We start from the raw sequence: 27,908 nt of genomic DNA on the forward strand, positions 1-27,908 counted from the left end.
GATTGCATTCCAGAATTGGGCAAACCAATGTCCTGCACAGCTGAAACATGACCTCCCAACTCCAAAACACAATGCATTGACCAATAAAAGAAAATGTACCAAATGCCTTCCTCACCAACCTATCTACGTCAGACACTTTCAAGGAACTATATACCTGTACTCCAAGGTCTCTTGGTTTTGCAACACTTCCCAGGGCCCTAGCATCAATTGTATAAGTCCTGCCCTGATTTGCCTTATCAAAATGCAGCACCTCACATTTATCTAAATTAAACTTCATCCTCCGCTCCCCAGCCTTTTATCCCATCTGATCAAGATCCTGTTGTACACTGAGATAACCCCAGCTGTCCACTACACCACCTATTTTGGTGTCATTTGCAAACTTACTAACCTTACTTCCCTACATTCACTTACAAATCATTTATACTAATGACAAGCAGTGGACCCAGAATTGATCCTTATGAAACATTACTGGGCATAGGCCTCCAGTCTGAAAACAGCCCTTCACCACCACCCTCTGTCTCTTACCTTCATGCCAATTTTGTATCCAGTTGGCGAGCATCCTCTGGATTCCATGTGATCTGACCTTGCTAACCTTGCGTAACCTTGTCAAATGCCTTGCTGAAGCCTATATCGACAATGTCTACCACACTGACTTCATCAGTTGTCTTTATCACTTCTTCAAAAAACTCAATCAAATTTAAGTCTTGTTGGAGTTGCGCCCATCCAGGTAAGGGGGAGTATTCCATTACACTGCTGACTTGTGCCTTATAGCTGGTGGATAGGCTTTGGGAAGTCAGGAGGTGAGTTATGTGCTACAACATTCCTAGCCTCTGACCTGCTCTTGCAGCCAACATATTTATGTGTGAGTTCAGTTGAGTTTCTGGTTAATGTAACCCTAAGGATGTTGATAGTGCGGCATTCAGTGATTGTAACATCATTGAATATTAAGGAGAGAAAGGTAGTTCAACTCTAAGGAACTCCAGAGATATCCTGGAGCTGAGTTGACTGACCTACAACTACAACCCTTTTCTAATGTACTAACTATGACTGACTAGCCAGTAATACCCATTGACTCCAGTTTTGCTAGGGCTGTTGGATGCCACACTCAGTCAAATGAAGTCTTGATGTCAAAGGCTGTCGCTCTTATCTCTGGAATTCAGTTCTTTTGCCCATGTTTGAACCAAGACTGAAATGAGGTCCGGAGTGAAGTAGCCTGGCGGAACCAAAACTGGGCATCACTGAGCAGATACTGCTTGATAGCACTGTTGATGACACCTTCCATCACTTTACTGATGATCAAGAGTAAACTGATGGGGTGGTAATTGGCTGGGTTGGATTTGTCTGACTTTGTGTGTAGAAGACATACCTGGGCAATTTTCCATATTGAGTAGATGCCAGTATTGTACTTATACTGGAACAGATTGGCTAGGCGACTGGTAAGTCATAGCTGTCAGCATGGAAACAGGCCCTTTGGTCCAACCTGTCAGTGCCACCAAGTTTCCAAAACTAAATCAATCCCACTTGCCTGTGTTTGGCCCATATCCCTCTAAACCTTTCCAATTCATATACTTACCAAATGCCTTTTAAATGTTGTAACTGTACCTGCATTTTCTACTTCCTCTGGCAGTTCATTCCACATATGAACCACTCTGTGGAAAAACTTACCCCACAGGTCCCTTTTAAATCTTTCTCCTCTCATCTTAAAGATGTGCCCCCTAGTTTTGAGCTTTTCCACCCTAGAAAAAAAATCTTTGCTGTTCACCTTATCTATGCTCCTCATGATTTTAAAAATCTCTGAGGTCACCCTTCAACTTCCAATGTTTCAGTGAAAAACATTCTGGCCTATCCAGCCTTTCCCTATAACTCAAATCCTGCTGTCCAGGCAACATCCTGGTACATATTTTCTGAGCCCTCACCAATTTAAGAATGTCCTACCTATAGCAGGGAAAGCAGAACTGTACACTATTCCAAAAATTCCGGAGCACAATTCTTCAGTACTATTGCAGAATATTGTCAGCACCCATAGCCTCTGCAGTACCCAGTGCCTTCAGCCCTTTTCTTGATGTCAAGTGGAGTGAATTGAGTTGGCTGACCATTGGTATTTGTAATGCTATGGACTGCTGAAGGAGGCTGCAATGGATCATTTGCTTGTCACTTCTTGCTGACGAATGCTGCAAATGCTTTAGCCTTACCTTTTGCACTATTGTTTTGGGCTCTTCCATTATTAAGGATGGAGAAATTTGAGGAGCTACCTCCTCCAGCAGGTTGTTTAATCGTCCAACACCATTCATGATTTGAATGTGGCAAGACTGCAGAGTTTAGATCTGATTGGTTGTATTTGAGATTGTTTCATTCTGTATATCACTTGCTATTTAGCAAGCAAGTAGTCCTGTTTAGCTGTTTCAAGTTGACATCTCATTTTTAGGTATGCCTGGTCCTGCTCCTGCTACACCCTACTTTACTCATCATTGAACCATGGTTGATCCCTTATATTGAGTGGGGGATATCCTGGGCTATGAGGTGGCAGGTTGTGCTGGAATACAAATCACTTGCTATTGATAACCCCCAGCTCTTCATGATGCCCAGTTTTTAGTTGCTAGATGTGTCCAAAATTTGTCCCAGTTAACACGGTGATTGTACCGCACAGCATTATGGATGGTATTCTCAATTGTGAAGGTGGAATTTGGTCTCCACAATTACTATGCGATGGTCACTCTTTCCCATGCTGTCATGAACAGGTGCATCTGCAGCCTACAGATTGGTTAGTATGCGGTCAAGCATGGCTTTCTTTTCCCCCTTGTGGTCCCCTCACCACCTTGCACAGACCCAGTCCAGCGGCTGTGCCCTTTAGTTTGATCAACAGTGCTGCTGTCGAGCTACTCTTGGTGGTGGATGTTGAAATCCCCCACCAAGGATTGTTCAACATGGAGGAATACTGATTCATCAGCAAAGGAAGGATGGTATGTAGTAATCAGCAGGAGGTTTCCTTGCCCATGTTTATCACGAAGCCATGAGACTTCGTGGGGTCTAGAGTCAGTGTTGAGGACTCTGAGATAACTCCTGTTTGTATACCACTATCACCTCTGCTAAGTCTGTCCTGTCAGTGGGACAGGACATATCCAACCATGGTGGTAGTGTCTGGGATGTTATCTGTCAGTTTGATAAGTATTATTATGTCAGGCTGTTGTTTGACGAGTCTGTGAGGCTGCTCTCCCAATTTCGACAATAGCCCCAGATTTTAGTAAGGAGGATTTTGCAGGGTTGACAGGGCTGTTCTTGTTCTTTCCGGTGCCTAGTTGCTTCCAGGTGGTCTATCCAGTTTCCTTTCTCTGAGATTTTAGAACGATTGATATATTTGAATGGCTTACTAGGCCATTCAGAGGGCAGTTAACAGTCACGTTGCTGTGGCTCTGGAATCACCTATTCACTAGACCAGATGAGGAGGGTAAATGAACTTAGGGCTTGGATTGGTGCCTGGGATTATGATGTTATTGTGATCAGAGACTTGGTTGAAGGCAGGGCATGATTGGCAAGTAAATGTTCCAGGATATAGACACTTCAGACAGGACAGGGAGGGAAGTAGATGGGGAGAGGAGTTCATTGCTGGTCTTGGATGATATCACTGTTGTGCTAAAGAAGGACATTATGGAGGGCTTGAGTAGTGAGGCATTATGGGTGGAGCTGAGAAATAAGAAGGGTACAGTTACATTGTTGGGGCTATATTACAGGCCTCCCAACAGTGAGTGTGAGGTAGAAGAACAAATAGGTAAACAGATTATGGAAAGATGTAGAGGCAACAGGATGGTGGTGATGGGAGATTTTAACTTTGCCAACGTTGACTGATATACACTTAGTGTCAGAGGTCTGGATGGGGCAGAATTTGTAAGAAGCATCCAGGAGAGTTTTCTGAAGCAGTATGTCGATAGTCTGAGGGAAGTCGCCATATTGGACCTGGTGTTGGGGAATGAGCCAGGCCAGGTGGTAGAAGTTGCGGTGGGGGATTTCTTTGGGAACAGTGACCACGATTCTGTGAGCTTTAGAATACTCATTGACAAAGATGAGTGGTCCTAAGGGATGAGTATTAAACTGGCCCAAGGCCAATTATATCAAAATTAGGCAGGAGCTGGAAAATGTGGGTTGGACACAGCTATTTGAAGGGAAGTCCACATAAATGTATGGTTATCCACTTTGGTGGCAAGAACAGGAAGGCAGATTACTACCTAAATGGAGTCAAGTTAGGTAAAGGGGCAGTACAAAGAGATCTGGGTGTTCTTGTACACCAGTCAATGAAGGCAAGCATGCAGGTACAGCAGGTAGTGAAGAAAGCTAATAGCATGCTCGCCTTCATCACAAGAGGGATTGAGGTATAGAAGCAAAGAGGTTCTTCTACAGCTGTACAGGGCCCTGGTGAGACCGCACCTGGAATATTGTGTGCAGTTCCGGTCTCCAAATTTGAGGAAAGACATTCTGGCTATTGAGGGAGGCAGCGTAGGTTCACGAGGTCAATTCCTGGAATGGCGGGACTATCTTATGTTGAAAGATTGGAGCGACTGGGCTTGTATACCCTTGAGTTTAGAAAAGACTGAGGGGATCTGATTGAGACGTATAAGATTATTAAAGGATTGGACACTCTGGAGGCAGGAAACATATTTCCGCTGATGGGTGAGTCTCGAACCAGAGGACACAGCTTAAAAATACGGGGTAAAAACAATGACTGCAGATGCTGGAAACCAGATTCTGGATCAGTGGTGCTGGAAGAGCACAGCAATTCAGGCAGCATCCGAGGACAGGCAAAATCGACGTTTCGGGCAAAAGCCCTTTATTCCTGATGAAGGGCTTTTGCCCGAAACGTCGATTTTGCCTGTCCTCGGATGCTGCCTGAATTGCTGTGCTCTTCCAGCACCACTGATCCATTAAAAATACGGGGTAGACCATTTAGGACAGAGATGAGGAGAAACGTCTTCACCCAGAGAGTGGTGGGTGTGTGGAATGCTCTTCCCCAGAAGACAGTGGAGGCCCAGTCTCTGGATTTGTTTAAGAAAGAGTTGGATAGAGCTCTCAAGGATAGTGGAATCTAGTGTTATGGAGATAAGGCAGGAACAGGATACTGATTGAGGATGATCGGCCATGATCATAAAGAATTGTGGTGCAGGCTCGAAGGGCAGAATGGCGTACTCCTGCACCTATTGTCTATTGTAGTGCAGGATAGGCATGTATGGTTGAAAGCAAAGGATAGGAAGGGCATGATTCGTGAGTCGTGGATGACAGGAGAAATCGTACAACTAGTTGAAACTTTATTGCTGGAACAGCACAGCAGGTCAGGCAGCATCCAGGGAACAGGAGATTCGACGTTTCGGGCACAGGCCCTTCTTCAGGAATGAGCAGAGAGTGTTCAGCAGGAGAAGATAAAAGGTAGGGAGGAGGGACTTGGAGGAGGGGAGTTGGAAATGTGATAGGTGGAAAGAGGTCAAGGTGAGGGTGATAGGTCGGAGTAGGGTGGAGGCGGAGAGGTCAAGAAGAAGACTGCAGGTCAGGAAGGCGGTGCCGGGCTGGAAGGATCCGGCTGAGACAAGGTGGGGGGAGGGGGGATGAAGAAACTGGTGAAGTCCAAGTTCATCCCCTGCGGTTGGAGGGTTCCCAGTCGGAAGATAAGACGCTCCTCCTCCGACCGTCGGGTTGTTGTGGTTTGGCGGTGGATGAGTCCAATGACCTGCATATCCTCGGTGGAGTGGGAGGGGGAGTTGAAATGCTGTGCCACAGGTTGGTTGGGTTGGTTCGTCCGGGTGGCCCAGAGGTGCTCTCTGAATCGCTCCGCAAGTAGGCGGCCTGTCTCCCCAATATAGAGGAGGCCACACCGGCTGCAGCGGATGCAGTAGATGATGTGGGTGGAGGTGCAGGTGAATCTGTGGCGGATATGGAAGATTCCCTTGGGGCCTTGGAGAGAAGTGAGGGGGGAGGTGTGGGCGCAAGTGTTGCACCTCCTGCGGTTGCAAGGGAAGGTGCCGGGAGTGGTGGTTGGGTCGGTGGGGGGTGTGGATCTGACAAGGGAGTCGCGGAGGGAGTGGTCTCTACGGAAAGCTGATAGGGGAGGGGAGGGAAATATATCCTTGGTGCTGGGGTCTGTTTGGAGGTGGCGGAAGTGACGGCGGATGATGCGCTGTACATGGAGATTGGTGGGGTGGTAGGTGAGGACCAGTGGGGTTCTGTCCTGGTGGCGGTTGGAGGGGCGGGGCTCAAGGGCGGAGGAGCGGGAAGTGGAGGAGATGCGGTGGAGGGCACCGTCGACCACGTCGGGGGGGAAATTGCGGTCCTTGAAGAAGGAGGCCATCTGTGTTGTACGTATTTTGAACTGGTCCTCCTGGGAGCAGATGCGGCGGAGACGAAGGAATTTCCCTCCCCTATTTCCCTCCCCTCCCCTATCAGCTTTCCGTAGAGACCACTCCCTCCGCGACTCCCTTGTCAGATCCACACCCCCCACCGACCCAACCACCACTCCCGGCACCTTCCCTTGCAACCGCAGGAGGTGCAACACTTGCGCCCACACCTCCCCCCTCACTTCTCTCCAAGGCCCCAAGGGAAACTTCCATATCCGCCACAGATTCACCTGCACCTCCACCCACATCATCTACTGCATCCGCTGCAGCCGGTGTGGCCTCCTCTATATTGGGGAGACAGGCCGCCTACTTGCGGAGCGATTCAGAGAGCACCTCTGGGCCACCCGGACGAACCAACCCAACCAACCTGTGGCACAGCATTTCAACTCCCCCTCCCACTCCACCGAGGATATGCAGGTCATTGGACTCATCCACCGCCAAACCACAACAACCCGACGGTCGGAGGAGGAGCGTCTTATCTTCCGACTGGGAACCCTCCAACCGCAGGGGATGAACTTGGACTTCACCAGTTTCTTCATCCCCCCCTCCCCCCACCTTGTCTCAGCCGGATCCTTCCAGCCCGGCACCGCCTTCCTGACCTGCAGTCTTCTTCTTGACCTCTCCGCCTCCACCCTACTCCGACCTATCACCCTCACCTTGACCTCTTTCCACCTATCACATTTCCAACTCCCCTCCTCCAAGTCCCTCCTCCCTACCTTTTATCTTCTCCTGCTGAACACTCTCTGCTCATTCCCGAAGAAGGGCCTGTGCCCGAAACGTCGAATCTCCTGTTCCCTGGATGCTGCCTGACCTGCTGTGCTGTTCCAGCAATAAAGTTTCAACTTTGATCTCCAGCATCTGCAGACCTCACTTTCAAATCGTACAACTAGCCAAGAGGAAAAGGTAAGCGTACATAAGGGTCATGCAGCTAAGGACAGAACGGGCCCTGGAGGAATATTGGGTGAGTAGGGCCAATCTTAAACGAGAAATCAAGCGGGCTAAAAGGGTACATGAAATAGCTTTCGCGAGCAGAATTAAGGAAAATCCCAAACCCTTTTATTCTTATATAAGAAGCAAGCGGGTAACTAGAGAAAGGATTGGTTCACTAAAGGATAAGGAAGGAAGGCTGTGTGTCAAACCTGAGAAAATGAGTGAGATTCTGAATGATTACTTTGCATCAGTGTTCACTGAGGAGAGGGACATGATGAATGTTGAGATTAGAGATAGAAGTTTGATTACTCCGGATCATGTTCACATGAGTAGGGAAAGTGTGTTGGGGAGGCTAGAGGTTATTAAAGTGGACAAATTTCCAGGACCAGGTGGTATCTATCCCAGGTTGCTGAGGGAGGCAAGAGAGGAAATAGCTGGGGCCCTAACAGATATCTTTGTGGCATCCTTAAATACAGGTGAGGTGCCGGAGGACTGGAAGGTTGCTCATGTTGTCCTGTACAAGAAGGGTAGTGGGATATTCTACAGACCAGTGGTGGGAAAGTTGCTGGAGGAGTACTGAGGGATAAAATCTATTTATATTTGGAGGCAAAAAAATGAGCTTATCATGATAGGTAACATGGTTTTGTGCAGGGGAGATCGTGCATTGACAACTTAAAAGAGTTCTTTGAGGAAGTGCCCAATTTGATGAATAAAAGAGGGGCTGTAGATATCATATACATGGACTTTAGTAAGGCGTTTGATAAGGTTCCCCATGGTAAACTAATGGAGAAAATGCGGTTACATGGTGTGTAGGGTGTTCTAGCTAGGTGGATAACGAACTGGTTTAGCAACAGGAGACAGTAGTTGAAGGGAGTTTCTCGAATGGAGAAAGGTAACTAGTGGTGTTTCACAGGGATCAGTGCTGGGGCCACTGTTGGTTGCAATATACATAGATGTTCTGGAAGAGGGCACTGTTGGTATGATCAAGTTTGCAGATGACACCAAGATTGGTGGAGTAGCAGAAAGCACCGGGCACTGTCAAAGAATACAGGAAAATATAGACAGTTGGACCGATGGAGTTCAATCGAGGCAAATGTGAGGTGATGCATTTTGGGAAGTCTAATTCTAGAGCGAACTATACTGTAAACAGAAGAGACTTGGGAAAAGTTGATGAGCAGAGAGAGCTGGGCATTCAGTTCCATTGTACCCCGAAGGTGACTGCACAAGTGGATAGAGTGGTCAGGAAGGCATATAGTATACTTTCCTTCATTGGACAGGGTATTGAATATAAGAGCTGGCAGGTTATGTTAAAATTGTATAAGACATTGGTTTGGTTGCATTTAGAATACTGTGTACAGTTCTGGTAGCCACATTACCAAAAGGATGTGGACGCTTTGGAGAGGGTGCAGAGAAGGTTTACGAGGATGTTGCCTGGAATGGAAGGCGCTAGCTATGAAGAGAGGTTGAATAGGTTAGGATTGTTTTTATTAGAAAAAAGGAGATTGAGGGGGGGGAACCTGATTGAAGTCTACAAACTCATTTATAAGCAGGGTAGAGAGAGATAAGCTTTTCCCAGGGTGAAGGATTCAGTAACAAGAGGTCATGCTTTCAAGGTGAGAAGTGAAAAGTTTAAGGGGATACAGCGGCAAATACTTTTACACAGAGGATGGTGAGTGTCTGGAATACATTGCCAGCAGAGGTGATAGAGGCAGGCACGGTAGATTCATTTAAGATGATGCTGGGCAGATGCATGGGTAGGTGAGGGATACAGATGCTTAGGAATTGGGCGACAGGTTTATACAGTAGATTTGGATTGGCTCAGGCTCGGTGGGCTGAAGGGCTTGTACCTGGGCTGTAAATTTCCTTTGTTCCTGTTCTTTAGTAGATTTTCTTCCTGAAAGACAAGAGTGAACCAGATAGATTTTCCTGACAATTGACAATGGTTTCATGGTTATTAGTAGATTCTTGATTCCTGATATTTTATGTTGAATTCAAATTCCATCTTCTGTCCTGATGAGCTTTGGATCTGGGTTCCCCGAGCATTAACTGAGTTTCTGGATTAATAATGTAGCAATAATATCAATTGGCCATCTGAATATTGTGTAATCATCAGCAAATATCAGCAATTGACCTTATAATGGAGTGCATGTCATTAAAGCAGCTGAAGGTGATTGAACCTATGACTCTACCTTGGGTAGGCGATGACCTAGTGGTATTATCGCTGGGCTGTTAATCCAGAAACCCAGGTAATTTTCATAGAACCTAACAGCGCGGTACAGGCCCTTCTGCCCTCTGTTATGCCGACCTATTAAAATAATCTGATGATCATCTGTCCTACACCGTTCCACTATTATCCTTATATATGTCCAATGCCAATTTAAATGCCCTTAATGTTGGCGAGTCTACTACTGTTGCAGACAGGCTGTTCCACATCCCTACTACTGAGTGAAGAAACTACCCCATATATCTGTCCTAACTCTATCACCCCTCAATTTAAAGCTATATCCCCTTGTGTTAGCCTTCACCATCCAAGGAAGAAGACTCTCACTGTCCACCCATCTAACCCGTTTATCTTATATGTATTGACTAAGTTACTTCTCAACCTTCTCTCCAACGAAAGCAGCCTCAGTTCCCTCAGCCTTTCCTCATAAGACCTTCCTTCCATACTAGCCAACATCCTAGTAAATTTCCTCTGAACCTTTTCTAAAGCTTCCACATCCTTCCTATAATGTGGTGACCAGAACTGCACGCAATACTCCAGGTGCAGCCTCACCAGTGTCTTGTACCGCTGAAGCATGGCCTCGTGGCTCTGAAACTTAATCATTCTACCAATAAGCGCCATATGCCTCCTTAACAACCCTATCAACCTGGGTGGCAACTTTCAGGGATTTATGCAGCATGACACAGATCTCTCTGTTCATCTACACTGCCAAGAATTTTACTATTAGCCCAGTACTCTGCATTCCTGTTACTACTACCTCTCACTTTTCTGCTTTAAACTCCAGTTGCCACTTCTCAGCCCAGCTCTGCATCTTATCTATGTCCTTCTGTAACCTCCTTCGGCACTATCCACAACTCTGCCACCTTAGTGTCATCTGCAAATTTGCTAACCCAAACTTTTACGTTGACATCCAGATCATTTATAAAAATGACAAATAGCAGAGGCCCCAAAACAGATCCTTGCGGCTCACCACTAGTAACTGAGCTCCAGGATGAACACTTCCCATCGACCACCACCCTCTGTCTTCTTTCAGCTAGCAAATTTCTGATCCAAACCGCTAAATCACTTTCAATCCCAAAACTCCATATTTTGTGCAATAGCCTACTGTGTGGAACCTTATCAAATGCCTTGCTGAAGTCCATATACGCCACATCAACCACTTTACCTTCATCCACTTGTTTTGTCACCTCCTTGAAGAACTCAATAAGGTTAGTTTGATATAACCTACTCCTCATAAAACCGTGTTGACGATCCTCACTCAAATTATTCCTTTTCAGATGATTGTAAATCCTACCTCTTATAACCTTTTCCAACACCTTACCCACAACCGAAGTAAGGCTTTCTGGCCTATAATTACCAGGGTTATTCCGACTCCCCTTCTTAAACAAGGGAACAACATTTGCTATCCTCCAGTCTTCTGGCACTACTGTCGACAATGATGACATAAAGATCGAAACTAAAGGCTCTGCAATCTCTTTCCTGGCTTCCCAGAGAATCCGAGAATAAATCCCATCCAGCCCAGAGGTCTTATCTATTTTCAGATCTTCCAAAATTGCTAAAATCTTCTGTTTGTCAGCCTCAATCCCATCTAATCTTGTAGTCTGTATCTCCATATTCTCTCTAACATTTTCCTTTTCCAATATGAATACCGATGTAAAGTATTCATTAAGCGCTTCCCCTATGTCCCCTATGCCCTAATCTTATTCCAGTCATTCTTTTATTCCTGATATAGAGGCCTTAGGATTTTCCTTGATCCTACCCACCAACAATTTCTCATGTGACCTCCTGCCTCTTCTTAGTCCTCTCTTCAGATTTTTTTTCTGGATAACTTCAAAATCTCACGCCCTGTAACTGAGCCTTCACACCTCATGCTCCCATAAGCCGCCGCCTTCCTCTTGTCGAGAGCTTCAACTTCTTTAGTAAACCACGGCTCCCTCTCTTGACCATTTCATCTCTGCCTGACAGGTACATACTTATCAAGGATACGCAGTAGCTGTTGCTTGAATAAGCTCCACATTTCAATTGTGCGCATCCCCTGCAGTTTCCTTCCCCATCCTATGCGTTATCAAAGTCTTATCAAATCTCATCATAATTGCCTTTTCCCCAGTTATAACTCTTGCCCTGCGGCCTATACTTATCCCATTTTGTCACTAAAGTAAACATAACCGAATTATGATCATCATCATCAAAATGCTCACCTACCTCCAAATCTAACACCTGGCTGAGTTTATTTCCAGCACCAAATCCAATATGGCACCCCCCCCTTGTTGACCTGTCTAATAAGCATCAAAGATGTTGTGGGGACCCAAGTTCAAATCCTATCATGGCAGGTGTGAAATTTGAATTCAATTTTAAAACGATTTCTAGAATTAAGAGTCTGGCAATGAAACCATTGTCAATTGTCAGAAAAACTCAACTGATTCACTAATGTCCTTGGGGAAAGGAAATTGCCATCCTTACCTAGTCTAGCCTACATGTGACTGCAGACCCGCAGCAATGTGGTTGGCTCTTAACTGCCCTCTGGGCATCTCTGGATGGGTGATGCTCTCGTTCTGTGAATGAATAATAACATCAAAGATGTCCTGGATCTGAGATAATGACTAGCAAAGGAATAAGACTGTGGTTTTTACTATGTTGCACCTATTTCTGAAATAGCTTTTGCAAACAAAGAACCAGAACAAACAAAATTACCACACAGGAATATAGGCTCTTTGGCCCTCCAAGCCTGCGCTGATCCAGATCCTCTATCAAAACCGGTCACCTACTTTCCAAGGATCTGTATTTCTCTGCTCCCTGCCCATTCATGCATCCGTCTTGATGCATCTTAAATTATGCTATCATGCCTGTCTCTACCACCTCCACTAGTAATGCGTTCCAGACACCCACTACTCTCTTTTAAAAGAACTTTCTATGCATATCTCCCTTAAACTTTTCCCCTCTCACTTTGAATTCATGGCCCCTACTAATTGAGTCCCCCACTCTGGGGGAATCCACGCTGTCTATACCTCCCATGATTTTGTAGACCTCCATCAGGTCTCCCCTCAACCTCCATCTTTCTAATGAAAATAGTCCTAATCTACTCAACGTTTCTTCACAGCTAGTGCCTGCCATACCAGGCAACATCCTGGTGAACCTCCTCTGCACTCTTTCCAAAGCATCCACATCCTTTTGGTAATGTGGCGACCAGAACTATATGCAGTATTCCAAATGTGGCTGGACCAAAGTCCTATGCAACTGTAACATGACCTGCCAACTCTTGTACTCAATGCCTCATCCAATAAAGGAAAGCGTGCTGAATGCCTCCTTGACCACTCTATCGACCTACATTGCCACCTTCCCTATACAATGGACCTGAACACCCATATCTCTCCATCAGTTTTCCTCAGGGCTGTTTCATTTATCATATAATTTGCCCGGATTGTACTCCATCTGTCATTTCTCCGCCCAACTCTCCAATCCATCTATATTCTGCTGCATTCTCTGACAGTCCCCTTCACTATCTGCTACTCCACCAATCTTACTGTCATCTGAAAACTTGCTAATCAGATCTCCTGTACCATCCTCCAGATCACTTATGTATATCGCAAACAACAGTGGTCCCAACATGGATCCCTGTGAAACACCACTGGTCACAGTTCTCCATTTTGAGACACTCCTTTCCACTATTACTCTCTGTCTCCTGCTGCCCAGCCAGTTCTCTACCTAGCATACCCTGGACCCCACACAAATTCACTTTCTCCATCAGCCTACCATGGGGAATCTTATCAGACACCTTACTGAAGTCCATGTATATGACATCTACTGCCCTTCATCAATCAACTTTGTCAATTTCTCTAAGAATTGTATTAAGTTGGTAAGACATAACCTTTCTGCACACAACCATGTTGCGCATCGCTGATAAGCCCATTTTCTTCCAAATATAAATAGATCCGATCCCTCAGTATCTTCTCCAGCTTCCTTACTATTGATGTCAGGCTCACTGTTCTATAATTGCCTGGATTATCCTTGATACCCTTAAACAAGGGGACAACATTAGCAATTCTCCAGTCCTCCAGGACCTTATCTGTGTTCAAGGATGTTGCAGAGATATCTGTTAAGGCCCCAGCTATTTCATCTTGCTTCCCTCAGTAATGTGATAGATCCCATATGAACCTGAGGACTTGTCCACCTTTAATGCCTTTTAGAATATGCAACACTTTCTCCCTCCTTATGCCACCTTGACTTAGAGTAATCAAACAGCTATCCCTCACCTCAACATATGTCATGTCCGTTTTTTCGGTGAATACTGACGCAAAGTACTCATTAAAAACCTTACCCATTTTCTCTGACTCCACATACAACTTACCTCCCTTGTCCTGAGTGGGCCAACCCTTTCTCTAGTTACACTCATTGTCAATACTCCTGGATCGCAAATTTTCAGAATGACAGATGTTGACCTGACCTACAGCCTTTTGCTGTATCCAGTGCCTCCAGCTACTTGAAGATCGTATTTGAAGTTTGGGATCCAAATTGATGGTGTGCTTTGGAAGAGTCCACGATGAAACATACACTGAGCTCTTTTGAAAGAACATGGTTGCAAAAGCTTCAGTCTTGTTCTGTGCAATGACTTGGTAGGCGCTTACTGCATTCAGAATTGGGGATATTTATGAACTGCTTCCAGTTTACATTTGATTGTCTAGCCTCATTCAAGACTAGGTCTCCCTCCTATCGGAAGGATGATGTGAAACTTGAAAGGGTTCAGAAAAGACTTACAAGGAAGTTGCCAAGGTTGGAGGATTTGAGCTATAGGGAGAGGCTGAATAGGCTGTGGCCATTGTCCCTGGACGTTGGAGGCTAAGGGGTGACCTTAGAGGTTTATAAAATCATGAGGGGTGTGGATAGATAAATAGGCAAGGTCTTTTTCCCTGGGGTGGGGGTGTCCAGAACTAGAGGGCATAGGTTTAGGGTGAGAAGGGGAAAACTTAAAAGGGACCAAAGGGGCAACTTTTTCATGCAGAGGTTGGTGCATGTTTGGAACATATATATATCAAGTAGGTTTTTCCTGCTGGCTGGTTCCTTCAGTGTCTGCCAGAGGAAGTGGAGGAGGCTGGTACAATTACAATATTTAAAAGGCTTCTGGATGGATATATGAATAGGAAGGGTTTAGAAGGATATGGGCCAAGTGTTGGCAAATGGGACTAGATTAATTCAGGTATCTGGTCAGCATGGACGGGTTGGACTGAAGGGTCTGTTTCCGTGCTGTACATCTCTGACTCAATGACTAGATGTAGCAGGGCTGCACAGCTTTGAACATACGTTTGTTGTGGAATCACCTGCCTCTCCTCTAACCTGTTATGGATTCTATTTGGCATCCAATAAATCATGTATTATATCTTAACAAAGTTGACACTGCGTTTTCAGATGTGCCAGGGTGTTGCTGGCATGCTGTCTTTCATTCCTCACTGAATCAAGGTTGGTCTTCCATCTTGCTGATAGTGCAGGACATGAGATTACAGATAGTGGTTTAATGCAATTTTGTTGCTGTCAATAACCATGAAGCACTGAGAGCTTTGAGTTGCAGTTCAGATTTGAGTCTGTTCCATTCAGCGCTGTAGTAATTCTGCACATCACATGGAGATGTACAGAAAGGCAACGGACCCTTTGGTCCAACTCATCCATGCCGACCAGATTTCCTCAGTTAGTCCAGTCCCATTTGCCTGCATTTGGTCCCTATCGCTCTATTACACATCTTTGTTGTGTTTATGAAGATAGATATGAGGTGGTCACTTCTACCAACTCACTGGCTGACGAATGCATCAGAAACACGTATATGGAGTAGGTTTTTCCTGCTGGTTGGTTCCTTCAGTGTCTTGGCAGATATGTCTTTCAGGATTTAGGCAGCACTGCTCTCATTTTCAAATGGAAAGTCATTGCTTCTTTTGAAAGACAAAAAGGAATGCTGTTTGAAAGTACTTAACAACTTTGAAAATTTGTCAGAATTTTCCAGAGATGTTTGTCTGTTCTGTCTTTTGTGTATAAATGTACATTAACTTAAAATCTCAGCAGCAAAGGTTTCAACAGAAAATAATTCTGTTTTACATTGCAAAACTTATTTATACATCTCTAACATACTGACTTTCTAGCTCTTTTTAGTGACTAAAGTTAGATTTTTATCCAGTTTTCTCTGGTTCCAACCTGTTTAAACATTAGCTTACCCAGAATATTGCAATCTGTATACTTGTTCATATTTTCTGTATTGCTCACCTTGGCCAAACGTCCTCTTGCTCATGGAGTGATCTCAATCAAAGCTTGCCCTGTAATCTACCATTTGCTTGTACATCCACTGATTCAATGTTTGCTTGCTTGTTCTCTAGTTTACCATTACTGTCTAGAACTTCAGCATATTGACCGTGGCATTCTTTCCCTTTTAAATAACCTTGGAGATATTCCTCTTCAGTTGTGTTTTTACATCTCCTGCTCCTCTTTTCCTACCTCCCTTCTAATTGAGGTCTACCATCATGCAGAGACATTTTTTACTTGAAATATAATGGACGTGTAAGACATAGAACATATTATAACTTCGGCCCTTGATGTTGCGCCGACCTGTGGAGCCAATCTGAAGCCTGTCTATCTTACCTGTTCCATTTTCATCCATCTGTTTATCGAGTGACAATTTAAATGCCCTTAAAGTTGGCGAGTCTATGACAATTGCAAGCATGGCATTTCACGCCCCTGCTACTGAGTAAAGAAACCACCTCTGACATCTGTCCTATATCTATCACCCCTCAATTTAAAGCTATGACCCTTCATGCTAGTCATCACCATCCGAGGAAAAAGGCTCTCACTGTCCACCCAATCTAATCCTATGATTATCTTTTTATGTCTCAATCAAGTCCCCTCTTAACCTTCTTCTCTAATAACAGCCTCAAGTCTCTCAGCCTTTCCTCATAAGACCTTCCCTCCATATTGGGTAACAAATTGTAAATTTCCCCTGACTCCTTTCCAAAGTTTCCATATCCTTCCTTTAAATCATTGACCAGAACTGTACGCAATACTCTTAAGTGTGACCACACCAGAGTTTTGTACAGCTGCAACATGACTTTGTGGCTTTGAAACACAACTAAATCCCTCTACCAATAAAAGCTACCATACGGTATGCTATCTTAACAACACTGTTGAACTGGTTGGCAACTTTCAGGGATCTATGTACATGGGCACCGAGATCTCTCTGTTCATCTACACTGCCAAGAATCTTGCCATTAGCTCACTGCTCTTTATTCCTGTTGCTCCTTCCAAAGTGAATCGCCTCACACCTTTCCGCATTAAATTCCATTTGCAACCTCTCAGCCCAGCTCAGCAGCTTATCTAAGTCTCTCTGTAACCTGCAACATCCTTCGGCACAGTCCACAACTCCACTTAAGACTTTATAAAGCTCTGGTTAGGCCCCATTTGGAGTACTGTGTCCAGTTTTGGTCCCCACACCTCAGGAAGGACATACTGGCACTGGAACGTGTCCAGCGGAGATTCACACGGATGATCCCTGGAATGACAGCTCTAACATATGAGGAACGGCTGAGGATACTGGGATTGTATTCGTTGGAGTTTAGAAGATTAAGGGGAGACTTAATAGAGACGTACAAAATAATACATGGCTTGGAAAAGGTGGATGCTAGGAAATTGTTTCAGTTAAACGAGGAGACTAGGACCCGTGGACACAGCCTTAGAATTAGAGGGGGTCATTTCAGAACAGAAATGCAGAGACATTTCTTCAGCCAGAGAGTGGTGGGCCTGTGGAATTCATTGCCACGGAGTGCAGTGGAAGCCGGGACGCTAAATGTCTTCAAGGCCGAGATTGATAGATTTTTGTTGTCTCGAGGAATTAAGGGCTACGGGGAGAACGCTGGTAAGTGGAGCTGAAATGCGCATCAGCCATGATTGAATGGCGGAGTGGACTCGATGGGCCGAATGGCCTTACTTCCACTCCTATGTCTTATGGTCTTATGGTCTTATATCCCATGCTTCCGTAGTTTGTGCAATAACCTACCATGGGGAACCTTATCAAACGCTTACTGAAATTTATATACACCACATCAACTGCTTTATCCTCATCCACCTGTTTGGTCACCTTCTCCAAAGAACTCAAGAAGGTTTGTGAGACACGACCTACCCTTCACCAAACCATGTTGACGATCCCTAATCAACTTATTCCTCTCCAGATGATTATAAATCCTACCTCTTATAACCTCTTCCAACGCTTTACTCGCAACTGAAGTAAGGCTTACTGGTGTATAATTGCCAAGGTTGTCCCTACTCCCCTTCTTGAACAAGTGGACAACATTTTCTATCCTCCAGTCTTCTGGCACTGTTCCTGTAGACAATGATGACATAAAGATCAAAGCCAAAGGCTCTGCAATCTCCTCCCTAGCTTCCCAGCGAATCCCAGAATAAATCCTGGCCAGCCCAGGGGACTTTTGTATTTTCACACTTTCCAGAATTGCTAACACCTCCCCCTAGTGAACCTCAATCCCGTCCTGTATCCCAGTATTCTCCTTGACGACATTGCTATTTTTCTAGTATGAATACAGATGAAAAATATTTATTTAGTGCTTCTCCTATCTCCTTGGACTCCGGGCAGCACGGTGGCATAGTGCTTAGCACTGCTGCCTCAGCGCCAGAGACCAGAGTTCAATTCCCGCCTCAGGGAACTGTCTGTGTGGAGTTTGCACGTTCTCCCCGTGTCTGGGTGGGTTTCCTCCGGGTGCTCCAGTTTCCTCCCACAGTCCAAAAATGTGCAGGTTAGGTGAATTGGCCATGCTAAATTGCCCATAGTGTTAGGTGAAGGGGTAAATGTAGGGCAGTGAGTCTGAGTGGGTTGCTCTTCGGAGGGTCGGTGTGGACTTGTTGGGCCAAAGGGCCTGTTTCCACACTGTAGGGAATCTAATCTAATCACCCACAACTTCCCACTACTGTCCTTGATTGCCTAATCTACTCTAGTCATTCTTTTTATTCCTGATATTCCCTATAGAAAGCCTTATGGTTTTCCTTGATCCTATCTGCCAACGACTTCTCGTGTCCCCTCCTGGCTCTTCTTAGCTCTCTCTTTAGGTCTTTCCTGGCTAACTTGTAACTCTCAGGCCCACTAACTGAGGCTTCATGCCTCATCCTCACATAAGCCTCCTTCCACTTGACAAGGTTAAACTTCCTTAGTAAACCATGGCTCTCCCTGTCGACCACTTCCTCCCTGCCTAACAGGTACATACTTATCAAGGACACTCAATAGCTGTTCCTTGAATAAAGCTCCACATTTCAATTGTGCCCATCCCCTGCAGTTTCCTTCCCCATCCTATGCATTCTACGTCTTGTCTTAACGGCATCATAGTTGCCTTTTCCCCAGTTATAACTCTTGCCCTGCGGTCTATACTTATCCCTTTTTGTCACTAAAGTAAACATAACCGAATTGTGGTCACTATCACCAAAGTGCTCACCGACCTCCAAATCTAACACCTGGCTGGTTCATTCCCCAGTACCAAATCCAATATGACCTCAAGCCTTGATAGCCCTCCTGCACACATTGGGCAAAAATTGACCAATCTAAACTACTTGAACTACAGTATTTCCGGTCAGTATTTGGAAAGATAACAACTATCCTGTTACGGTTGCTCCTATCCAGAATCATCTTTGCAATCCTTTCCTCTACATCTCTGAAACTATTCAGAGGCCTATATAAAACTCCCAACATGGTGACCTCTCCTTTCCTGTTTCTAACCTCAGCCCATACTACATCAGTAGGTGAGTCCTCAAATGGCCCGTAATACTGTTCTTGACTAACAATGCCACACCCCCACCTCTTTTACCATCTTCTCTGTTCTTACTGAAACATCTAAATCACATAACCTGCAACAACCATTCCTATCCCTGCTCTGTCCATGTCTCTGAAATGGCCAAAGCATCAAATTTCCAATTATCAACCCATACTGCAAGTTCACCCATTCTGGATGCTCCTAATGTTGAAGTAGAGACACTTCAAACCACCTTCCTGCTTGCCGGTTCACTTTTGCGACCTTCAAGTCATATTTCTGACACCTGGACCCTGGAACTACAATTTAACTTCCCATCCCCCTGCTGAAATTAGTTTAAACCCTCCCGAAGAGCATTAGCAAATTCCACCCCTCAGCATATTGGTACCCTTCTAGTTCAGGTGTATATCATCCTGTTTGTAGAGGTCTCACCTACCCCAGAATGATCCCCCAATTATCCAGGTATCCGAAAACCACCCTCCTGCACTGTTCCTGTAGCCACGTGTTCAACTCCTCTCTCTCCCTATTCCTTGCCTCGCCACACATTGGCATGAGTAACAAACTAGAGATAATAACGCTGTTTGTTCTAGCTCCAAGCTTCCACCCTAGCTCCCTGAATTTCTGTCTTAAAGCCCCATCACTTTTACTACCTATGTAGTTTGTTCTCTTGTGGACCACAACTTGGGGCTGCTGCACCATGTCCTCCCACTCGATTGTCCCAGAAGCACGATCCAAGACATCACAAACCCTGGCACCTGGGAGGCAACACACAGTGATTCTTCCTCGTTCCCACAGAACCTCCTATCTGTCCTCCTAACTGTGGAGTCTCGAATGTCTAATGTTCTGCTCTTCTCTCCCCTTCACTTCTTAGCAACAGGGACAGACTCTGTCCCTGATACCTAAACTGGAAGAACATAATCTTCTTTGTCAAATTTACGCCAGTCTGGTATTTTGAAACTATTTTTGTCAGTTGACAGATACTGTTGTATAGTAATTTGACTGTTGCTTGTGGATTCTGAGTTTCAGTTGTTTTATCTATGGACATGATTCTGATTGTGATTTCAAGTGTAACTTGCAGCATAGCATTCTGATTCCTCTACTTTGGAGTCCCAATTATGTTTTGGGCCCAACATAACCTTTTCACTTACAAATTTTTGTCAAAATAACTATTTGCGTGAATAAATTTCACTCAATAATTGAGTAGTACTCTAATGTTAATGGGAATTCACAAGGGAAAATGAAATTTGTCCCTTGCAAATTTACCTATACAGCAAGTTGGATATTCTGTTGGTCAAAATTTTCCAGCAATGTCACCATATTCTTCATGTCACTAAGCAAAGAGAAGACAGTAGAACAGTTACAATTTCACTGAGCTAGTAATCCAGATTCCAAATAGGTTTAAGCCCCCCCGATGGAAGCTGGTGGAATTTAAATTCTATTAATCTGGTATTAAAATATAATTTCGTAGTCAACATTAGTGACTATCGCTGTCATTAAAAATTCACCTGGATCACAACTGTCCTATGGGGAAGCAATCCTTACCCTGTTGGGCTTATGTGACTTCAGATACAGTATAATGTGATTGACTCTTAATTGCCCTATCAAATCACATTTTCTTTCCAAACACAGACTGGGACTGCCATAGTGTTAAGGGTTTAGATGGAGAGGAATTGAAGTGTGTACAAGACAATTTTCTGATTCAGTATGTGGATGTACCTGCTAGAGCAGGTGCAAAACTTGACTTACTCTTGGGAAATAAGGCAGGGCAGGTGACTGAGGTGTCAGTGAGCACTTTGGGGTTAGTAACCATAATTCTATTAGATTTAAAATAATGATGGAAAAGGATAGACCAGATCTAAAAGTTGAAGTTCCAAAAACTGAGAAAGGCCAATTTTGACGGTATTAGGCAAACCTTTCGAAAGCTTATTGGGGGCAGATGTTCGCAGATCGAGGGACGGCTGGAAAATGGGAAGCCTTCAGAAATGGTATTCCTGTCAGGGTGAAAGGGAAGGCTGGTAGGTATCGGGAATGCTGGATGACTAAAGAAATTGAGGGTTTGGTTAAGAAAAAGAAGGAATCATATGTAAGGTATAGACAAGATAGATCAAGTGAATCCTTAGAAGAGTATAAAGGAAGTAGGGGTATACTTAAGAGGGAAATCAGGAGGGCAAAATGGGGACATGAGATAGCTTTGGCACATAGAATTAAGGAGAACCCAAAGGGCTTTTACAAATACATTAAGGACAAAAGGTTAACTAGGGAGAGAATAGGGCCCCTCAAAGGTTAGCAAGGTGGCTTTTGTGTGGAGCCACAGAAAATAGGGGAGATACGAAATGAATATTTTGCATCAGTATTTACTTTGGAAAAGGATATGGAAGATATAGACTGCAGGGAAATAGATGGTGACATCTTGCAAAATATCCATATTACAGAGGAGGAACTGCTGGATGTCTTGAAACTGGTAAAGGTGGATAAATCCCCAGGACCTGATCAGGTGTACCCTAGAACTCTGTGGGAAGCTAGAGAAGTGATTGCTGGGCCTTTTGCTGAGATATTTGTATCATCGATAGTTACAGGTGAGTTGCTGGAAGACTGTTTTGAGAACAGTGGTAAGGAGAAAACAGGGAACTATAGACCAGTGAGCCTGATGTCGGTGGTGGGCATGTTGTGGGAGGGAATCCTGAGGGACAGGATGTACATGTATTTGGAAATGCAAGGACTGATTAGGGATAGTCAACATGGCTTTGTGTGTGGGAAATCATGTCTCAAACTTGATTGAGTTTTTTTGAGGAAGTAACAAAGAGGATTGATGAGGGCAGAGTGGTAGATGTGATTTATGTGGACTTCGCTAAGGTGTTCCACAAGGTTCCCCATGGGAGACTGGTTAGCAAGGTTAGATCTCATGGAATACAGGGAGAACTAGCCATTTGGATACAGAACTGGCTCAAAGGTAGAAGATGCAGGGTGGTGGTGGTGGTTGTTTTTCAGACTGGAGGCCTGTGACCAGTGGAGCGCCACAAAGATCGGTGCTGTGTCCTCTACTTTTTGTCATTTACATAAATGATTTGGATGCGAGCATAAGAGATACAGTTCATTAGTTTGCAGATGACACCGAAATTGGAGGTGTAGTGGACAATTGTAACATTTAAGAGGCATTTGGATGGGTGTATGAATAGGAAAGGTTTGGAGGAATATGGGCTGGTTGCTGGCAGGTGGTACGAGATTGGGTTGGAATATCTGGTCGGCATGGACGGCTTGGTCTGAAGGGTCTGCTTCCATGATGTACATCTCTATGACTCTCTGACTCAAGGGCAATTAAGGATGAACAACAAACGCCAGTCTTACCAGTGCAGCCCACACCTTGTGAAAAAATAATGGGAGAAGAAAAGACATTTTACGAATGTGGTTTACAGGTTCTTGTGTTATTATTTTCAATATTTAACAGTACAAAAATTTCTCAAGAAGTAATTGTGCAATTGGCTCAGTTTAATGAGTAATGATTTAATTTTACCTAATTTGTTGTTACCATCTTTTCTCCCTGGTGTGTAAAGCTCAGTTGTGATGTTCAATTGCTAATCTGTTTCTGTTTCTGTTCAAAAGGCGGTTGAATAAGCACACCAGGTTGGCTAGAGGCTAATTACTGTTAGAAATTTTCATAAGTTGGTAAGTGCTTGCTATCTCTTGAAGAGATGAGGTTATCCTCAAGGTCAAATAATCAGAAAAATGCCTGGTTTTCATTAATGCTGTGCATTGAAGTTGTTGAGTTGTGACTTGATAGACTACATCTAACACTTTAAACAATGAACAATACATTGGACAAACCTTGCAAGGTCCCATGGTTGCATTCCTCCTCCATGTTTTTGCTTTGAACTATGTTTCAGCACTATGTTTGCAGCAATGTTTAAGAATGTGAGTAAAGTGTACCAGTGATGGTTGACATTGATCTGTAGGCCTTATTTGTCTAAACAACACTAAGTCGTTCAGACCTAAAATGTGGATCTTTGACCATGGGGCAAGTGAGGAAATATTTTTGAGTCTGTTTTTGTTGCCTTGTTTGTTTTCTTACTTCTGTTGTAATGTTTTAAAAAAAAATTAAATTCCTCAAAATTTGCTTATTTTGTGGCATTACAAAGTGCACATAACTAACTCCTTCTCTGTGAGTTTAAATTTGTTCTCCAAGCCACCATGTAAATAAGGCCTCCAAATCCAAATCAAACTTGATAGTTTCTTCTGTTCCTGTCACTGTAGGATTAGTGCCCCTGTAAGCAAACTGAGGATATGTCAATAGTAGTTGACATATTTTCTAAAGCTTTTAAAAAATTATTTTAGTATCTTCCTAAATTTTTTGAAGATCAGATGGAGGTGAATGTTTTGAGGTGCCATACCATACAAGGCTACAGGCCAAGACCTCAAAAATGGGATTTGAAAAGATGGATATTTAGAGTCATTAGAGATGTACAGCATGGGGACAGACCCTCTGGTCCAACCCATCCATGCTGACCAGATATCCTAACTAATCTAGTCCCATTTGCCAGTGCTTGGCCCATATCCCTCTTAAACCCTTCCTATCTTAAACCCTTCTACTCATCTGGAAGCCTTCTAAATCTTCAGCCTCCACCACTTCCTCTGGCAGCTCATTCCATAAATGCACTACCTTCTGTGTGAAAAGGTTGCCCCTTAAGTCCCTTGTAAGCTTTCCTCCCCTTACTCATAACCTATGCCCTCTAGTTCTGAACTCTTCCATCCCAGGGAAAATACCTTGTCTATTTACTTTATCTGTGCCCCTCATGATCTTATACACCTCTATAAGGTCACCCTCAACTTCTGACGCACCAGGAACAACAGCCCCAGCCTATTCAGCCTCTCTCTATAGCTCAAACCATCCAACCCTGGCAACATCCTTGTAAATCTTTTCTGAACCCTTTCAAATTTCACAACACCCTTCCGATAGGAGGGAGACCAGAATTGCATGCAATATACCAAAAGTAGCTTAACCAATGTCCTGTACAGCCGCAAACTGACCTGCCAACTGCTATACTCCATGCTCTGATCAATACAGGAAAGCATACCAAACACCGCCTTCACTATCCTATCTACCTGCGACTCCACTTTCAGGGAACTATGAACCTGCGCTCCGAGGACTCTTTGTTCAGCAACACTCCCCAGGACCTTACCATTAAGTGTGTAAGTCCAGCCATGATTTGTCTTTGCAAAATGCAGCACCTCATAGTTATTTAAATTAAACTCCATCTGCCACTCGGTCTATTGGCCCATCTGATCAAGATTCTCTTGTACTCTGAGGTAACCTTCTTTGATGTCCAGTACATCTCCAATTTTGGTGTCGTCTGCAATCTTGGTAACTATACCTCCTATGTTCTCATCCAAATTATTTATATAAATGACTAGAAGCAGTGGACCCAACACCAATCCTTGTGGCACATTGCTGGTCGCAAGCCTCCAGTCTGAAAGGCCACCCTCTGTCTTTGAACCAGTTTTGTATCCTAATGTCTAGTTCTTCCTGTATTCCAACTGATTTAATCTTGGTAACCAATCTACTGTGAGGAACTTTGTCGAATTCCTTACTGATGTCAAATAGATCATGTCCACCGCTCTGCCCTGAACAATCCTCTTTGTTATTTCTTCAAAGACTGAAATAACTGCGATGTTGGAATGCAGAAATTGCTGAAAAAGCTCAGCATGTCTCATAGCATCTGTGGAAAGAAATCAGAGTTAACGCTTCAGATCCAGTGACCCTCAGTTCTGAGGAAAGGTCACTGGACTCTAAGCATTAACTCTACTTTCTCTGCATAGATGCTGCTAGACCTGAGCTTTTGTAGTGATTTCTGCTTTTGTTTTTGATGAATATTTGAAGACTGGTGTGGACGTGATGAGCTCACATGCCTCTTGTTGTAAAGAAGAAAAAACTCTGACTCTCTATGACTCTACGTACTATGCTTCTCTATAGGCAGCACCTTGCCCTGAATAATGATAGAGACATTCTCATGTGAAGTTGAGGCTGTAGGTGTTGTTTGGTGCTAAAATGGGATGTATGATGTCTAACAACTTGGCCAAATAGTATCTCACTCTTAAAAACCAAAGAACTGTAGATGCTGGAAAATAGAAACAAAAACAGAAATTCCTGGAAAAACTCAGGATGTCTGGAGACAGAGCAGAGTTGATGTTTCAGGTCCAGTGAGCCTTTTCCAGACAGGTTCTGATGACTGGTCATTGGACCTAGAGCAGAGTTATTGCTTCGTCTCCAGAGATGCTGCCAGTCCTCCTGAACTTTACCAGTAATTTGTTTTTGTTTCTAATATCCTATTCTTGCTATTCATGCCTCATGCCAGTCAGTGCGTAAGATGTTTTAGAATCTATTGTTCAGACTCCTTTAACAATACATTAGGAAGTCATACTGGGAGCAAAGTCTGAAACTGATGCGAACTGGTCTTATGTATACTGCTGTGACAAAGGCAGGTCAGAGGTAAGTGTTCTGCACCAAGTAACTCTCCTGTTTTCTATGTACCAGTTCACTGTCTGCAATGCACAAATCTGGAGTATGATAAAATCCTTTCCACTAGCCTGGATGGATGAGGCTCCACCGACACTTGATGTGTGACAAAGCAGGATAAGTCTGCTTGTTTGGCACCCTACTCATCACTGTCAATGTTAACTTTTTTTGCCACTGCCACACAATGGCAGTTGAGTGTGCCATCTGCAAGATGCACAGCAGAAATTCACTAAGGCTCTTTTTAACAACACCTTCCAAATCTGTGACCTCTACCACTTGGAAGGGCAATGTACAGATGTGTGGGAACACTATTGCCTGCAAGTTTCCCTCAAAGCCTTTCACCATCCTGACTTGGAACTATATAATCATTCCTTCATTGTGACTGGATCAAAATCCTTAAACTTAGTGTCTAATAGCTCTGTGAGTGAGTCTCAAGGATCGCAGTGGCTTCAAGAAATGTGCTCACCACCATCTATAGGGCTATTAAGAAAGAACAGTAAATGCTTTTATGCGAGAGGTATCCACATTCCCATGGATTAATTTTAAAAATCAGCCTAATGTTTACAAAACACATTTTGTGACAAAACTACTAGGAGGTCAAGGAAAATAGTATAAGATTTGAATTTTCAAAAGGCGTTTGATAAGATGTGGTGCAAAAGGTTAATGTGCAGCATTTGGGCTTAGAGCTGGGGTTACTAATTTAGCATAATTGGGGGATTGATTGCTGGCAGAGTGCCAAGAGTATGAATAAATTGTGCATTTCAAATTGGCAAGCTCAACATCCCTTTTCCTCCCCTCTCTTCTTGCTCTTGTTCCCCTTGCTGTCCTTCCCCTGACTTCGTAGTTTTATTTTCTGTTTTCTGACATTTTATTTTTAGCTTACTTTATCACAATCCAAAACTTCACAGAATCTCTGGACAGCATTAGTGCAAAATAATGCAACTTCTAAACACTTTTGTTTGAAGTTGCTTCTCAATTATTTCAGTAAAAATACACCCTAAAATGATGAAACTTGTGTTTCCTTGTTAACCATCAATAAGTCTAAGAAATATGTTGCAGTTTATTCATTTAATTAGTTTCTGAACTCCTGTTGCATTCTCTTCTTATTTATGAATATTTGGATTATATTAACATGATCTGTGTGCTGCTGGCCTTCTGTGACTGAAACAAAAATCTTATGAGTACAGAATAAGAAAAATGTCATTAAAACATGCTTTTTCATTAATGTTTTGGAATTTTAACTTTTATCTTTTTTGTGTTTTTAAGACTAGCAAAAATCAAATCAAAGTAGAACTCGTAGATGAAAACTTTACAGAATTGAGGGGCGAGATTGCAGGGCCTCCTGACACACCATATGAAGGTAAATGCCAGTGATATTCTCTGAATTGTAAGTATGGATACTAAAGACTAAATAAAATTAGTTGATATGTTTGTACCCTATTCATCTGTATGTAAAGAACACTGAAGTTTTTCCCTGACGTTTGATGGAAATAAAAGGTAACTCTTCAGTGACTCATTTTTGTAGAAGAATAGGTTGTTAAATTGTTGAAATTAATCTTAAACAAGCTTATGCTGCTTTTTGGGAAGACCTCTTTGTAGCTTCCTTCTTTTAAAAAAAGGATGTTTTTAAGGAAGGAGGCATTTGGTACGTTTGTCTTTAGTGGTCAATGCATTGAGTAAAGGAGTTGAAAGGTCCTGCTGTGGCTGTTCAGGGTATGGGTTAGACCACTTTTGGAATACTGTGTGCAATTCTGGTCTCCCTGCTATCGGAAGGATGTTGTCAAACTTGAAAGATTTCAGGAAAGATTTACAAGGATGTTGTCGGGGTTGGAGGGTTTGAGCTATAGAGAGGCAAAATAGGCTGTGGCTATTTTCCCTCGAGTGTTGAAGACTGGGGAGTGACCTTACAGGGGTTTATAAAATCATGAGGGGCATGGATAGGATGAATAGCCGAGGCCTTTCCCCGAGGTGGGTGGAGTCCAAAACTAGAGAGTTTAGGTTTAAGGTGACAGGGGAAAGATTTAAAAGGGACCTAAGGAACAACCTATCCATGCAGAGGGTCGCGCATGTATGGAATGAGCTACTAGAGGAAGTGGGGA

General features: G+C 43.8%; 1 protein-coding gene across 3 annotated transcripts in view; it reads left to right on the forward strand.

The window, feature by feature from the left end:
- The window catches only part of ube2kb (ubiquitin-conjugating enzyme E2Kb (UBC1 homolog, yeast)), a 93,822-nt gene that overhangs the window by 4,234 nt on the left and 61,680 nt on the right, over positions 1–27,908 (forward strand). For 2 of the 3 annotated variants that reach the window (XM_043692758.2, XM_087987405.1), the window contains one exon: positions 27,076–27,169. In XM_043692758.2, coding sequence (XP_043548693.1) covers positions 27,076–27,169 — 94 coding nt within the window. Of the gene's footprint in view, positions 1–22,927; positions 22,965–27,075; positions 27,170–27,908 lie in introns of those variants that run through there. The other variant, XM_087987400.1, reaches the window with a different exon arrangement.

The sequence above is a fragment of the Chiloscyllium plagiosum genome, unplaced genomic scaffold, assembly GCF_037043375.1.
Source record: "Chiloscyllium plagiosum isolate Xiang-an unplaced genomic scaffold, Cpla_swu_hap1 HiC_scaffold_1, whole genome shotgun sequence".
Taxonomy (NCBI): Eukaryota; Metazoa; Chordata; class Chondrichthyes; order Orectolobiformes; family Hemiscylliidae; genus Chiloscyllium; species Chiloscyllium plagiosum.